Source organism: Rhipicephalus microplus, chromosome 10, assembly GCF_043290135.1.
Source record: "Rhipicephalus microplus isolate Deutch F79 chromosome 10, USDA_Rmic, whole genome shotgun sequence".
In the NCBI taxonomy this organism is placed as follows: Eukaryota; Metazoa; Arthropoda; class Arachnida; order Ixodida; family Ixodidae; genus Rhipicephalus; species Rhipicephalus microplus.
This window is the reverse complement of record NC_134709.1, coordinates 91,997,516-92,011,662: the sequence shown is the minus strand read 5'-3', so window position 1 is coordinate 92,011,662 and position 14,147 is coordinate 91,997,516. Positions and strand designations below refer to the sequence as shown.

General features: G+C 43.8%; 1 protein-coding gene across 3 annotated transcripts in view; it reads left to right on the top strand.

Moving 5' to 3' along the window:
- The first annotated feature begins 1,680 nt into the window (after window positions 1-1,680).
- LOC119187746 (uncharacterized) overlaps window positions 1,681-14,147 on the top strand; it is a 73,104-nt gene continuing 60,637 nt past the window's right edge. The window contains exons 1-3 of one of the 3 annotated variants that reach the window (XM_075874819.1): window positions 1,681-1,945; window positions 2,233-2,288; window positions 4,074-4,213. In XM_075874819.1, the coding sequence (XP_075730934.1) occupies window positions 4,182-4,213 (32 nt within the window). In that variant the 5' untranslated portion in view covers window positions 1,681-1,945; window positions 2,233-2,288; window positions 4,074-4,181. The remainder of the gene's footprint in view (window positions 1,946-2,232; window positions 2,289-4,073; window positions 4,214-14,147) is intronic. The other 2 variants (XM_075874818.1, XM_075874820.1) reach the window with 2 other exon arrangements.

Sequence of the window (14,147 nt, the reverse complement as noted above, 5' to 3'; positions counted from 1 at the left end):
GCTTTCAGAATGCAGGCGTTGACACCAGCCTCATCGGTTATTGTTGCAACGGTGCCTGATTTTTTCTATGGACGGTTTCAATGTTGAAAGCGTTGTACCCCAAAATCTTCCGATCACCTCGCTTAGCAGCTCCACGCGTGGAAACTGAAAGCACTTTTTACAGTTCTTTTCAAGTGTAAGGAAAGTCTCTCCTTCGTTCTTCTCATTAAATGAACTTGCGTAAAGTACAAGGGAATGTTTTATAACTTTTATGTAAGTCAAAGCAACATTTACTTTACTATATCTTGCCAAATAAGGGAAGTAAACTGTACAAAATCAACGGGAAATTTGCTGGAGCTCTTGTTGGATTGGATTGAATAAACTTTTATTTGGTCCTCCAAAATTCATATCACTGCGTTGCGGGCAGCTCCCATGTGGAGACTGAGATGCCGAGCTCCTCAGTCGCGGCGCGGGCTTCACCAACGTTATTCAGGCACATCCGTGGACAATACCGAATGCCATCCAGGAACTGCGCTTGTAAACAGTGAAAGGGTCTATATAAGTTGCGCTGGCTTGCCCATAGGTGCGCTGCGGACAGTGGTTTGATGGACATGAGCCTCTGTTACTTCATGTGATCGATCGCGTTCCATAAGATTGCTCAGAAGGGTCCTCAGCTAAAGTGTTTGTATCTTTCACCATGCTGTAGCTTTATACTGATGATCACCTTAAGGGACAGATTGGCACACAAATTAAAATATAACTTCTGAAGCTACGTAGGCTTCGTGATTACGCATCAAAAGCTGAAAACAAATCTCTGGTTGCTCAGGTATCACATTCTTTGTAACTGGGGCAAATATGTCTCGGAATATAATTCATCTTGAAATAATGCATCGTGAATCTAGCAAGCTGTCTATAGCTCGTTTATTTATGTATTGAGCTTTGCATAAAGAATTTTTTCATTTTTATTCATGACGAAATAAGTCTTTGTAACTAACTTCTTTCTGTGAAATGGCGAGGGTCCGTTGCAGTGACACAACAGTTACTTGCTGGGCCGTTCACTCGAAGGTCGCGCTTTTGATCCCAGCGGTCATTGTCGCGTCTCGACAGAAGGGACACGATGAAGGCCTGTGTACTCGTTGTGCGATGTCTGTGCAGGTTTAAATCAGCGGAGTCTTGTGCTGCGGCGTGCCACGTAATCATATAGTGTGGTATTGTGTTATGTTGTGAGATAAAAGCCACACAAATTCATTCCTCCACAACGAGCACTCGCTTTAGAGCTAATGCGGTCATACAGTCTTCAAATAAAATAACAGTGTATTTTACCACTCCTTGATTTACATGCCCTCCTAAAAAAAAAAGAAGGTGATAGATGATTCACGATAAATGAATAAACGGTTCTGATACTTTGATCATTACATTTACAGTTTTTATTACCATATCATTATAGTGTATTGTTGCCCAAACCTCTCTTTTACAGGAAACGTCGAATACCGAAATCAGCTAAAAGATTATTTTGCATTGAACTTTTGAATGCCTTTTAAAACCATCTGCGCCAATATTTGTTTTCTACACCTGATCATGTGAGGGCTCTTGCTCCTGAAGGTTAATCATTGATCTTTGAATAGTGCGCAGTTGCCTTTTCTTCAGAAAACCTGCAGTTTTATTTGTGGTACATCTTGCATTAAAAGCACTGACATTGTTTACGGCGCAGTGTTACGTTCACAATTGTAGTCATAACAAAAGCTAGCGTCCTTTTGATCACCAGAACTGTTTGATATTCATATGTTGCACGTATGTTGCAACATATTTAAAACGTGTTCAGTTTTAAACAGCAGTTCAGACACAAGTGCCAAAAATCATGGTACTTTTTATATTGCGTTTAGGTGCGTTGGTTGTGTCCGCTTTTCTCAGCACCGTATATTGTTCATCTGGTGATTTATTCCCTACTATGAACGAGCTACAGGAGGTAAATATAGTTCTTCAACTATGATATTTAGAGCTATTTCATGCATAGCATGCCATAACTGTGCTCGTACAATGTGATTTACTAAAGATGGCAGACCGGACATCCTTGATTTTGTACGTTTGTACACCTTTCCTTCACCATTCAGCAAGATACCACATGTTACCCACGTAAACCTTTCATTGGGAAAGGAACAATAGAGGCACGAAGAATATTGTCTACGTCTATGTTGTACAATTTATTAATTTCGCACAATTTTAATTTTTCAATCTATTTTTATAAAAACACAGCTTTAGATCCCACAGACTCACGAAGTCAATATGATGTCATTGTGAAGCAGACATCGGTAAGCATGCTATTGCGTATATCTTTTTTTAAATTCAGTGACACATTGCTGATAAGGCTATTGAACGCAAGCGCTATACCGTAGGAACACATGACGGTGATGTCTAACTCTATGAGGGACTAGTGTTTGCTAGCTACAGTGATTACCTCTGTCATTGGCATTCTCTAGTTCGTAAAACTTGAGATCATGCCATGGCACAATGTTCGTGTAGGCACCTTGATGGTGCTTTTATAGTAAAAGTGACATGGTGTTGATTAAATATGACATGAACATGGACACCTTACTTTGGAATTGTGTGACCATCAAACGATACCTAGTATTGTGATTAACTGGAGGCACCGCTAATGCCGTCGTAACTGTATAAAAAGATCTACGAATCTGCTTTACCTCTGAAGTCCTAAGAGACAATGTCCTGCAATTCTTAAATTTTCTATTACCATTTCGGGGGAATCATGTTTATCGCTCTTATTCTCTCCGTTCAACAAAAACCACTTTTAGGCTATCGCTCTCCTGATTCAAAATTGTAGCAATTGGATTGACCACGTCTCATCTCAATTAGGCTTTAAAAAAGTGCTGTTGTCATGTGGTATGTGAGTTTTTTTCCGCAGGTTGACAGATTTAAAGCGGCTGGTTTCTCGCATCTGGTTCTTGCCTCCACTTTTGAGCACTTTTTTCATCCCTTGAAATGGGAACAAAATGAGTGCCTTCAAGCTGCGGTTTTGCCCTCGGCCAGACGACAAGAGTTCATTGTTTAGCTATATCTGTACTGGGTGCGGCGCCATTTGATGAAGGTTGACATTTTATATGAAATAAATGTTGTCTTTTGTGCTGGCACACAGCCGGGAAGCGTGTGGCCGTATGTAAACAAAAGAGTGCAGAAGGAGCAGGTCACTGTAAGAACATGAAAGTTGCTCTGTAAATAACTGTAGGAGTTTTGCTGACTGTGCGAGCGGAGTGATGTACTCCATTCCCAATGTCATGCGGTAGTACTTACATTGGGCAGACGGTACATTGCCTCAACACCCTTCTAAGGGAGCATGCTAGCTCTCTGGAAGGTACACCATATATGCATCTTTTCCTCCATTGCTAGCAGCGCGTTTGGCAGCCGAGCTAATCAAAGCCACGGCAGTGATGAGGCAAAGGGACTAGCGCACACCTGAAAACGCTGAAACGTTTGAAATATCAAAAGAAAAAGAGAGATGCTAGAGCTAGTCTTCAATCGCTCTTGCAGATGATGAAATTTCATATCTACCGCACAACTGATTCCATTGTTGGCGAGGGCTCATAAGATGTTTAGTGTTTTCCTTTACGCTTATAAATGCCACGTTTTTTCCATCAAACTTGTAGTTGTTAGACAGCTGTTGTGTCATTCAGGCCCTTGTACTTTGTTATCATCTTTGTTTTATGCTCATCGTGATGAGTATATTCCAACCAGCTCAATTTGCTACTTCAGTGATGAAATGCACCATCCGCAAAATTCCACAAGGGATGCGTAGCTGGTAAAACATCTGTGACGACCTCACCGAAGGAAGTCCTTTTTGTTGGCGGGCAGGCTGCTTTTGATTGTTCGATGAAGCGCTGGTAGTGGTGAACGAAAGCCGGAGGAGAGTACTTTAAAAAGTTGCTGAAATATTCAAAACTGATGTATAATGAACTGTAACAAAAATTTTCAGAAAACTTTGAGGCAGGCGCGGTCTAATCATAATCTCGCACTGTGTCTCCTTAGTTTTGAAGAGCACGACACATTTCTTTCTCGTAAATTTCCACGTGTGCTCAAATTTCCAGGCTTTGAAAACGGGAGAAAAAATTTGGCTAAAACGAGCCAATTATTTTTATCTTCATCTGGATTGTTTCGCCTGGCAAAAAATATGGCTCAATGGCGCCTACTATAGCATGTACGTCTGGTACAGGAAAACTGAGCATTGGTAAGTGCGTTGAAAAAAAAAGCATCAATCAAAGCAAGATGACAACTAGTATTGCACTTCTTCGTATATTTAAATAATCAACGGAATGCGAAAAGCTTATAAGCAAGTCAGTTTTTTTTCTTGGTAATGCTACCTGGCGTTAAGCCTCAGGCTTCGTGGTGCACAATTTCTATTGCAGTCAACGGGTGCGGAAACAGTTGAATTAAGCAAGACAGAGGCACGTATAGCAACTCATCCGACTGATTCTACCTGCGCTTTGGCGCTCAGTTTCACCGCATTTTTACACTATTACTCAATCAGTTATTTATTGCTATATATGTCAATCGATAGCTCATGGATTGACTTGGTTGATATGGAAGGTTTCGCGTACCAAAACTACCATATGATTACGATAGACGCCGTAGGGGAGGACTCCAGAAATTTTGACAACCTGGGGTTCTTTAACGTATGCCTAAATCTGAGTACATGGGCTTACATCATTTTCGCCTTCTTCGAAAATGGGGCCCCATCAGCCGGGCTTCAATCCAACGACATGCGGGTGAGCAGCCGAGCACTTTAGCCACTAGACCACCGCGGCGAGGCACCAGTCGATAGCTAAAAAAAAGAAAACTTGAATCATCTGTGGCCCAAGATACGCCACTTACTCAAATTACACACGGACGACAACTCAGCAAACAGCAAATGTCTGACATCGAATATAGGAGTGATCTTATACAGCTGTTTTCATCGGATGAATGCACGTACTAAAGCTAGGGGTACTAAATCAACTCAGATAAAAAATAAATATTAGATTATGAAAATTGTAGTGTGACACTCAGATGCTTACTGCCAACAATAAGGACCCACGTGAAACGTGAATATAAGATCATATTTGCTTTGTAAGCAGTCAAACTAGTTTCTTTTATTTTCTTGGGCTTAATATACGACATGTATAGTGTGGGAACGGTGTAGCGAAATACGCGGAAATTCAAAACCAGGTTACACACGTCGTGATAGGTGACATCGATACAAATTCATGCAGCAGAACCTAAGCGTCACCCCTCCGCGGTGGTCTAGTGCCTGAGGTACTCAAATGCTGACCTGTAGGTCGTGGAATTGAGCCGCCCCTACGGCCGCTGCATTTTCGATTCAGGCGAAAATGTTTTAGGCCCGTGTGCTCAGTATTGGGCGCACGTTAAAAAACCTGAGGTGGTCGAAATTTCCGGAGCCCTCTACTACGGTGTCCCTCGTAATCATATGGTGGTTTTTGGACGTTAAACCTCGCATATCAATCAATCAAGAACCTGAGTGTCTATGAAACTGAACAAAACTACGAGATTATGATGCCACTGACGCTTCTGAAGTGTTTCGCCTTACCTTATAGGCAAATTTTATTTTTTCTGTATTCCTGGATATAAAACACATACGTGTGGAAGTGTAAGGCACCACGGAGGATACACCAGTTCATCAGCAGGCGTAAAACCTGACGTAAACGACGCACGATGAGCACAGACAATTACACTTAAATTCGTGCAGTGCCTCTCAGTAGCGAGGGTTGCCAAGTGGTGGGAAGGATTCCTAGCATGTTGCCTGAGGTACGTACGCATTGTTTCAATGGTGATGTGCGTCATGATCGAGTAGCCCTGTGCAATGGCAATTGTTTCAGCTGTCGATGCGCAACGGGGTAAACCAAAGCATATCCTAAGCGCTTGGGCTTGAATATTTTGGATTGTGCGCAGCTTCGTTTTGCACGTGTTAGATATAACAGGTAGGCTATACCGCAGGAATCCAGTAAATGATACCTTGTAAAGCTGTAACATAAACTCGACAGATATTTCCCAACTTTTCTCAGCAAGAAACCTGAATAAGTGACAAATGGCAGTCGGCCGCTTTTTCACGTATTTTACGTGAGGTGTCCTAGACAGGTTTCGGTCGATTACGACTCCCAAGAACCTGTGACTCCGGCTGCATGACACCAACTGCCCGTTAATTGATATGCCGTAAACGTACATTGGTTTTCTGGTGAAAGCCACGACTGCACACTTCTCACTTGTGATTTCGAGCCCTTGTTTGCGTAAGTGGTACGATATCACTGATGCTGCCTTCTGAAGTCGAGCGCGAAGTTGAAGTCGAGTCACACCTGATGTCCACACACAGATGTCATCATCAGCCATAAAACAATTGAGCTTGAGCTATCTGACGAAATGTACAACAACCACGTGCACATATACACCGATGGTTCAACCACAGCGTCTGGTTCTGGTGGTGCGGTGGTGATTTCAGCTAGAGGAATCACTCTGCGAATCAAACTTTCACATGTCACTACGTCTACGGCGGCAGAACTTGCGGCTTTGCGTGGCGCCCTAGAGTACATCAAATTCCAAAGACCGAGTAAATGGGCTGTGTTTTCCGACTCAAAACCAGCCCTACAGAGCATGCAGTCAGTCCTTCGACGAGGTTGCCATGAACAATTAAGTTACGAAGTTGTCAAGCTTGTTCACCACGTCACAGAAACAGGCCACGAAGTCAAGTTTCAGTGGCTTCCTGACCATTGTGGGATCAGTGGCAACGATTCCGCAGACAACGCGGCTCGCACTTCGCACCAAGAAGAACAAACCCTTCCGATTCCTTTGTCAAGGACTGACGCTGCAAAGCAACTTCGTCACCTGGCACGTAGTCTGAGTCTGCAGTAGTGGAACACCCCAACCATAAGACATACGAGATTATACCAAATAAACCCTCGACTGGAAATTCGACCTCCATCCGGACTTCTTCGACGTGAAGCTTCACTTCTTTGTCGCCTTTGGTTGGGGGTTTCCTTCACAAAAGCATATAGAGCCCTCATCGGATTGACCGACAATGCGGAATGCGCCGTCTGCTGCAACAAAGAAGACATTGACCATCTGATATGCCATTGCCCTCAATGTCTTGATGTGCCTCTGAAAGACAGAAGCTTACGGACGCATTGCGACAATTGGACGATCGGCCACTCTCTGTGCAGATGCTACTGGAACACCATCATCGCCTTTCGTCGGCTCAAAAGGCAGTCAAGCTGTCTTGTGCTTTTTGAGGACTACAGGCCTACGTGACTACCTTTAACTTTTGTGTAGTGCCACTGCTACATACGCGTCAGCCGAATGACTGACAATCCTCCTTTTTTGTTTTTTTTCTGTCTTTCTCCGCTCTTTCCTCTCTCTCTCTCATCTTCATGCCCCCTTTCTATTCCCCCAGCGTAGGGTAGCAAACCGGGCATGTGCCTGGTTCACCTCCCAGCCTTCCCTCTTGTTGTTTATCCTCTCTCACCTTATATGTGTTATAACTTTCATTCGATGTTTTTTCGATGATTTTGTTTTGTTTTTATGACATTTTTCGAGGTGAAGCCACACTTACAACTTAGTCTATTTATGGGCATGTTCTGTGGGATGATTCGTGTAACAGTGTAAACATCAGAAAAATAAGAAAACAAATGATGACATAGTGGAACGTTCTTATTGAAAAAATGTTAAAAGAAAATGACGTAGTGGTATTGTAGGCATATATGTAGGCTTTGCCGTGAGCGGACAAGTTTGCGCTTTAATTGATTGTGGCGCGTTAGCCCGAAAATAATTATTTGTGTACTTTTGAGTGAGTGCATTTTAATTGAAACCTTTTAACGTGAGAAATTATTAGTGTTTTCCAGTTGCCTCAGTGTACCATAAGCAGTATGGAAAACATCATTAAAAAGTACTCGTTATGATATTATTTTATATATGCACAACAAAGTTGAAAAGTACGTTTCAAATAGAATTATGCAAGTTTTGCACTTGGCATTTTGAGATTATTCCGTAGTAGTGGGCATGTACGATGAAGATTTCACTTTATGAACTCAACTGGACTGAAGCTTTATTTTTTCTACACCAATATTTTAATTGTCTCCTAATTTTTGAAATGTACAAACTGAACGTTGACTTTTGGGAACGTCATTTTAAAGAGACTGGAGGCACCTTAGCCAATCTTCTGCAGCTTTGTGTAAAAACACCCTTGCTAATCTTCGGCAGCTTTTGTATCCTAACGGCAGCTCTTGTCCTCAGATATACATTGTGAGTTTTCGCATCTAATAGTAAATTTTGTCTCTGCTTGCATAAATCATGCATTGCAGTATTCAAGTTGGCAATGCTTTCGCGATTTTATTGAAAATGTTGCATAGAATCCTTGAAAATAATCTTATGAGATGAGAACACAGAAGGGCCTCTTTTAGCTAACTTCTGCTTTAGGAGGAGTGCAGCGCATTAGTATAACCAGTTGTGCAAACAAGTAATGATGCAGTGTGGCACAGGGAAGTTTGCTATTAACCTCAAAACGAACACTGAAGTCGCTGCTATCGCGATGGTGTGACGTCATGGCAATGACTTGCCTTCTACACCACCGCTTTTCGCTCTTTTCGGCATCCTTTGTGCACGTGCCCGCTCTTTAGTGATACCGTGCTGATTACCCTTTCATTTTGCTATGTAAATTTTTCAAGGTATCAGTTGGAAGCGAAAGTTACTTGAGCTGCCTAAAGTTTTGATAATTTGGCTTAGTATAACCAAGTTCGAGCCTAAATGGTAAACATTTGTTGATCTGATTGCGTACACAAAAAACAGTGCTATAAAAATACTCAAATTGATTCTGACTTGACTACAACTAGGCATACATTTTGGCTTTAAAACTTGTGGGCTGAATTATTCAGAATATTTGTACGTTGCGAATCGACTAAGTGCGTTGTGGTTTATCATGGAAGATGCGTATACCTCTGCAGAAGTGATTGATAGATATGTGGGATTTAACGTCCCAAAACCTTCATATATTTATGAGAGACGCCGTAGTGGAGGGCTCCGGAAATTTCGACCACCTGGGGTTCTTTAACGTGCACCCAAATCTGAGCACACAGGCCTACAACATTTCTGCCTCCATCGGAAATGCAGCCGCCGCAGCCGGGATTCGAACCCGCGACCTGCGGGTCAGCAGCCGAGTACCTTAGCCACTAGACCACCGCGGCGGGGCTACCTCTGCACAAAATCTAGGTGATTTTATGGAATGGCGATTTCTCAAAATAGAGACTTCACATCTATATGGGTGTCATAAGCAACCACCTTACCTATCCCCCTCCCTCCCCCCCAAAAAAACCAAAACACTGCCGCACACATCATGGTTTCAGAATTGCTGATATGTCCGTTTACTCGGATCCATCTTATACACAGACTTGTTCTTAACAGTCACCGAGGATTATGCGTATGTGAACGCTACTCTGCATGAAATGCTGGTCCGAACTACTGCCGTGTTCTTAAAGAGTAATGTCGATTCAAATGCGAGCACCACCAATATCAACGTTCGCATAAAACGCCATGGTCGAAATGAACTTTTTTGACGGCACGTGCACTCGGCAAACAACGTGGCCCACGTAATAAATAAACATGCTTCGCCTCTCAGACTGGTCTCACGCGTCCTGTCTACTTACAGGTTCAATGCCAAGGGTAATGAACTGTATGGAAAATCAATTTACGATGTGGTCAATAAAAGTGTTACTTACGAACGTGCCGCATCTCGGGTTCAGCACAATGACGCACTCTGAGAGCATCAAGGGTTTTCGCAGTTAACCTCAACCGCGCCTCACTTCTATATTACCTGTGAAACGAACCACCGAAATTATTGCGAGAAAAACATGATAATAAAGAAGATAATGACTAAGCAAGTTTGCGAGAAAAACTGACTCAACAGCTGCGGTAGTAATCTAGGGTAAGCGCATTCGAGATATTTCATGAGACTCGACAATACATGCGAAAGTGCGGTGCTTGGCACAGCAGCAAAAATGCTGTTTGTAGATATGCAGATGTGTCCGAAACAAATAACCATTGTACAAGTGAAAACCACATGTATGCCATATAACCCGTGGACAACTTAACATAGTGGTGCAACTATGCTGTCTTGAGGCAACGACGTAATTATGCGACGATAACTTGGCTGTATCTGAGCCAAAACGTCTTCTTTCTTTCCAATCGGGAAAGAAACCTATCTTATCTTTAGTAACGCGACACAAAGTTGATTACACTTTTCATACGACCGCTGGCGTAAGCAGATGTAATCTTTTTTTACTGTTTTACAACAGGCACATAATCGATGCTATTTTTGTCATCCAGCTGTAGCTCGAGACACGGAAAAAACAAACACACCCAAGAAAACAGTGTATTAAGCAAGCGCAAATTATGTAGGCGTGACCCGACGGGTGTTGAAGAGTCCTTGCCGTTACGTAAGCCAGGCTTCCCACAATGTGGCACCACTTCAACTTCTCGGGGCTAATACAAGTATGCCGTGATGGTGTAACGGTTCTGGTGCTCGGCTACTGACCCGAAGGGTACGGGTGCGATTCAGGCTGTGGCGGTGCTATTTCGAAGGAGGCTTTAAACCGCAAATGCCCATCAACTGCACAATAGATGTCAGTGCGCGCTAGAGAACACCAGAAGAGGAACGTTTCAGAAGCCCTTCATTACAGCATGCCTCATTTACATAATGTTTTCGCACAATTAGGTAAAATACTACCTGTGCTTTTAAAACAGACAATATTTTACTGAATTGTGTTACAAAATGCTCGAATCATTTAGTCTAAACCACTTAACCTTGCTTGGGTGGCGTGCTCGCATACTGGCATGAACACGAGGCCCGCTCAACATAATTATCTGTGAACATATTTTATTGCGATAGCATTTATAGGGATACTCTCAGCTGGATTTTTCCGCCAGCAACAGCGTCGGCGTTGCTATCATTCACCTTAAATGTATACGCATCTCTATATATGAAAACGCAGCAAATTTTTATTCTCGAAAAAAGAATTGGGCACGCGGAATCGAACTTCTGACCTCTGGAATGTAAGTGCGGGACATTAGCCACTGAGCCAGATGTAACACCTCCTTCAACGTTTAAATGGCAAGGTATTAAGATCTACCACTTACCGCTTGTGTTCGACACCTCGGGTGAACCACTATCGTGTTTTGAACATTACCAGCGAGATGGTGCAATGAGGGCGCAACGCCAGATCGCCACAATACGGTGTCGTGCGCTCTCAATTTCCAGAAGAACTTTGCCCTGCGAAAAGAGACGCGCACGTTTGTTCATCTTGAGAAGGGGACAATCGTGCGCGTTGGGCTTTCACCCGAACGATTCTCTTGTAGTTACTGCGCGCGCCATGGTCCCTCCACTCGTTGCACAGTTTCCGTTTGCGAAAAGGGCGTGCTTTTCAGACACAGCAAAGTAACAACTGAAACGCTTATTCGCGTTCATCAGTACCTGTGAGTACGTTTCGTGCGTCATTTGCGCGTGACAAACGTGGGGCACGTTTCAATCTGCCTGCCATTTTTAAAAGCGAAGCATTTATTTGTGAACTTCGGCGACATTAAGCGTATCTATCTATCTATCTATCTATCTATCTATCTATCTATCTATCTATCTATCTATCTATCTATCTAGCCACCTAATCGATTGATTGATATGTGGGGTTTAACGTCCCAAAACCACCATATGATTATGAGAGACGCCGTACTAAAGGGCTCCGGAAATTTCGACCACCTGGGGTTCTTTAACGTGCACCCAAATCTGAGCACACGGGCCTACAACATACCCGCCTCCATCGGAAATGCAGCCGCTGCAGCCGGGATTCGAGCCCGCGACCTGCGGGTCAGCAGCCGAGTACCTTGGCCACTAGACCACCGTGGCGTGGTGATCTAGCCGCCTATGACTTTTAGCTCTCCTGGCCGTTTCGATAATGGCATCGATACCACAGTTGGCATGGCATAACAGGACTGTCTGAGGAACATATTTGACTAGTCATGACATAAAAATCATGATATGTATGTCATGAATGTCATACTTTATATTTCAAGGTCCCGCCGCACATGTGGTGGTTTCGTTCACATTGCATGTTGCAAAACTGGTATGCTGTGACATGATTGCATGGTGAACACAAGCAGAAGACCCTAACATGAAAATCATGACATGCGTGTCTTATAACCACATGACTGACTACATGCCACGCTCATGATGCGCTCGCGGCCGTTTCGCTAGCATCACTTGTACCAAATTGGGTATTAAGGTACGTGAATGGATGACAAAGGTATGTGACTGCTGCAAACTTGATAATCATGAGATGCGTGTCATGTAACAATATGATTACATGCCACGCTCATGATGCGCTGGCAGCCCTTCGCTAGTTTCATTTACACCAAATTTCGTATTATGGAACGTGAATGAATGACGAAAATATGATACTAGTGAAACATGATAAACATGAGATGCGTGTCATATAACAACATGATTACATGATACGCTCATAATGTGCTCGCAGCCATTTCGCTAGCTTCACATGTACCAAACTCAGTATCATGCGACGCGAACAGACGACATAAGTAAATTACACATCCAAACATGATAATCACGACATGCGTGTCATAACAACATGACTACATGTCACACTGATTATGCGCTCGCGGCCGTTTCGCTAGCTTCACATGTACAAAATTTGGTATTACGTGACGCCGATGGATGGCAAAAGGATGTGACTGGTGCAAACATGATAAGCATGAGATGCATGTCGTGTGACAACATGACTATATGTCACAGTCAAGTCACCAATACATTTCGACGTTACGCGGTGCACGTGCTCGCCGGCGTTCATTTCGTCGCGTCACGCCGGCGTTGCCACACCAGGCTTTTGTCGTGCCATATACTCGTAAGCACGCGCCGCGCTGGGTTGGTTTGACGCATGCGCGCTTCAGCGCGTCCGGCGTCCCTCCATCACGAAAAGAGGGAGACGCAGTGTTGTCTGAGTAACGCATCGGCGCGAAATGCAACATGTCGCATTTCTCGCTGGTTTCTGTCAGTCCCCACGTGGGAGCTGCCCGCAACACAGTGATCTGTGCTTTGGAGGACCAAATAAAAGTTTATCCAATCCAATCTGTCGGGCCGCGCCGACGGACGCTGGTCGCGCCTGGCGTCAGGCTACAGAGTGCTCGCGTTTTGCTAACGTCGCGTCACTGTACCCAGCGGGCGCGCGCGTCAACGCTACATTGGAGTATTATTGGCCCTTCATGATGCGCTCACAGCCGTTTTGCTAGCTCCACCTATACCAAATTTGGTGTTACGTGACGTCAATGGATGCTGAAATATATGACTGATTAAAACATGATAAGCCTCACGTGTGTAATGTAAGAACGTGAAAACATACCACGCTCATAGCGTGCTCGCGGGCGTTTCGCTGGCTATCCACATTCGCTGGCTATCCACAGTTTAGTATCCCGTGACCTGAATAGATGACGTGGGTAAACGACACATCTAACAAGATAATCGTGACAAGCAAGTCATATACGGCATCGTTTACCTCCACCTCGTAACGTTTTGCTTATTTTAAAGTGCCATACCAACATTTCTCATTCTTGCTTCGCATATCATCGATTCCCCCTGTACGCGGGATCTGCCAATTTTTTCTCATGACCTTCCAAGTTATTGCTATTGCGTTCATTGCATCGCCTTTGCGACAAATCTGTGACTTTTTATGCACGTACCGCCACTCACCAGCCGCACTAAAGGAGTCGTTTGAGTGCGCCAGGGTTTCGCCGAATGATCTGTGGTCATACCGTATTATATTGCAACAGTTGTATTACTGGGCAGGTTACCCTGTCCACCTTTCGCAGGTATTCTCGAAATCGATGACTTGAGTGTATATCTTACGTGTTTTATTTCTATCTCGTACGCTTGTTCCTCTTTGTCAAGAGAGCGTTTTGCTGACCACTCTTCAGTCAATCCCGGCTGGTTAATCACTGCAGCTGTGCGTCGATCCTGCTGCAACACTTTCGCCACAGATTCTGGCGTCCTGTCCTCCACAGTGCATTAATGGCTAAGGGCCTGGCTGCTGACTTGAAGGTCACGGGTACAATTCAGGCTGTGGTGG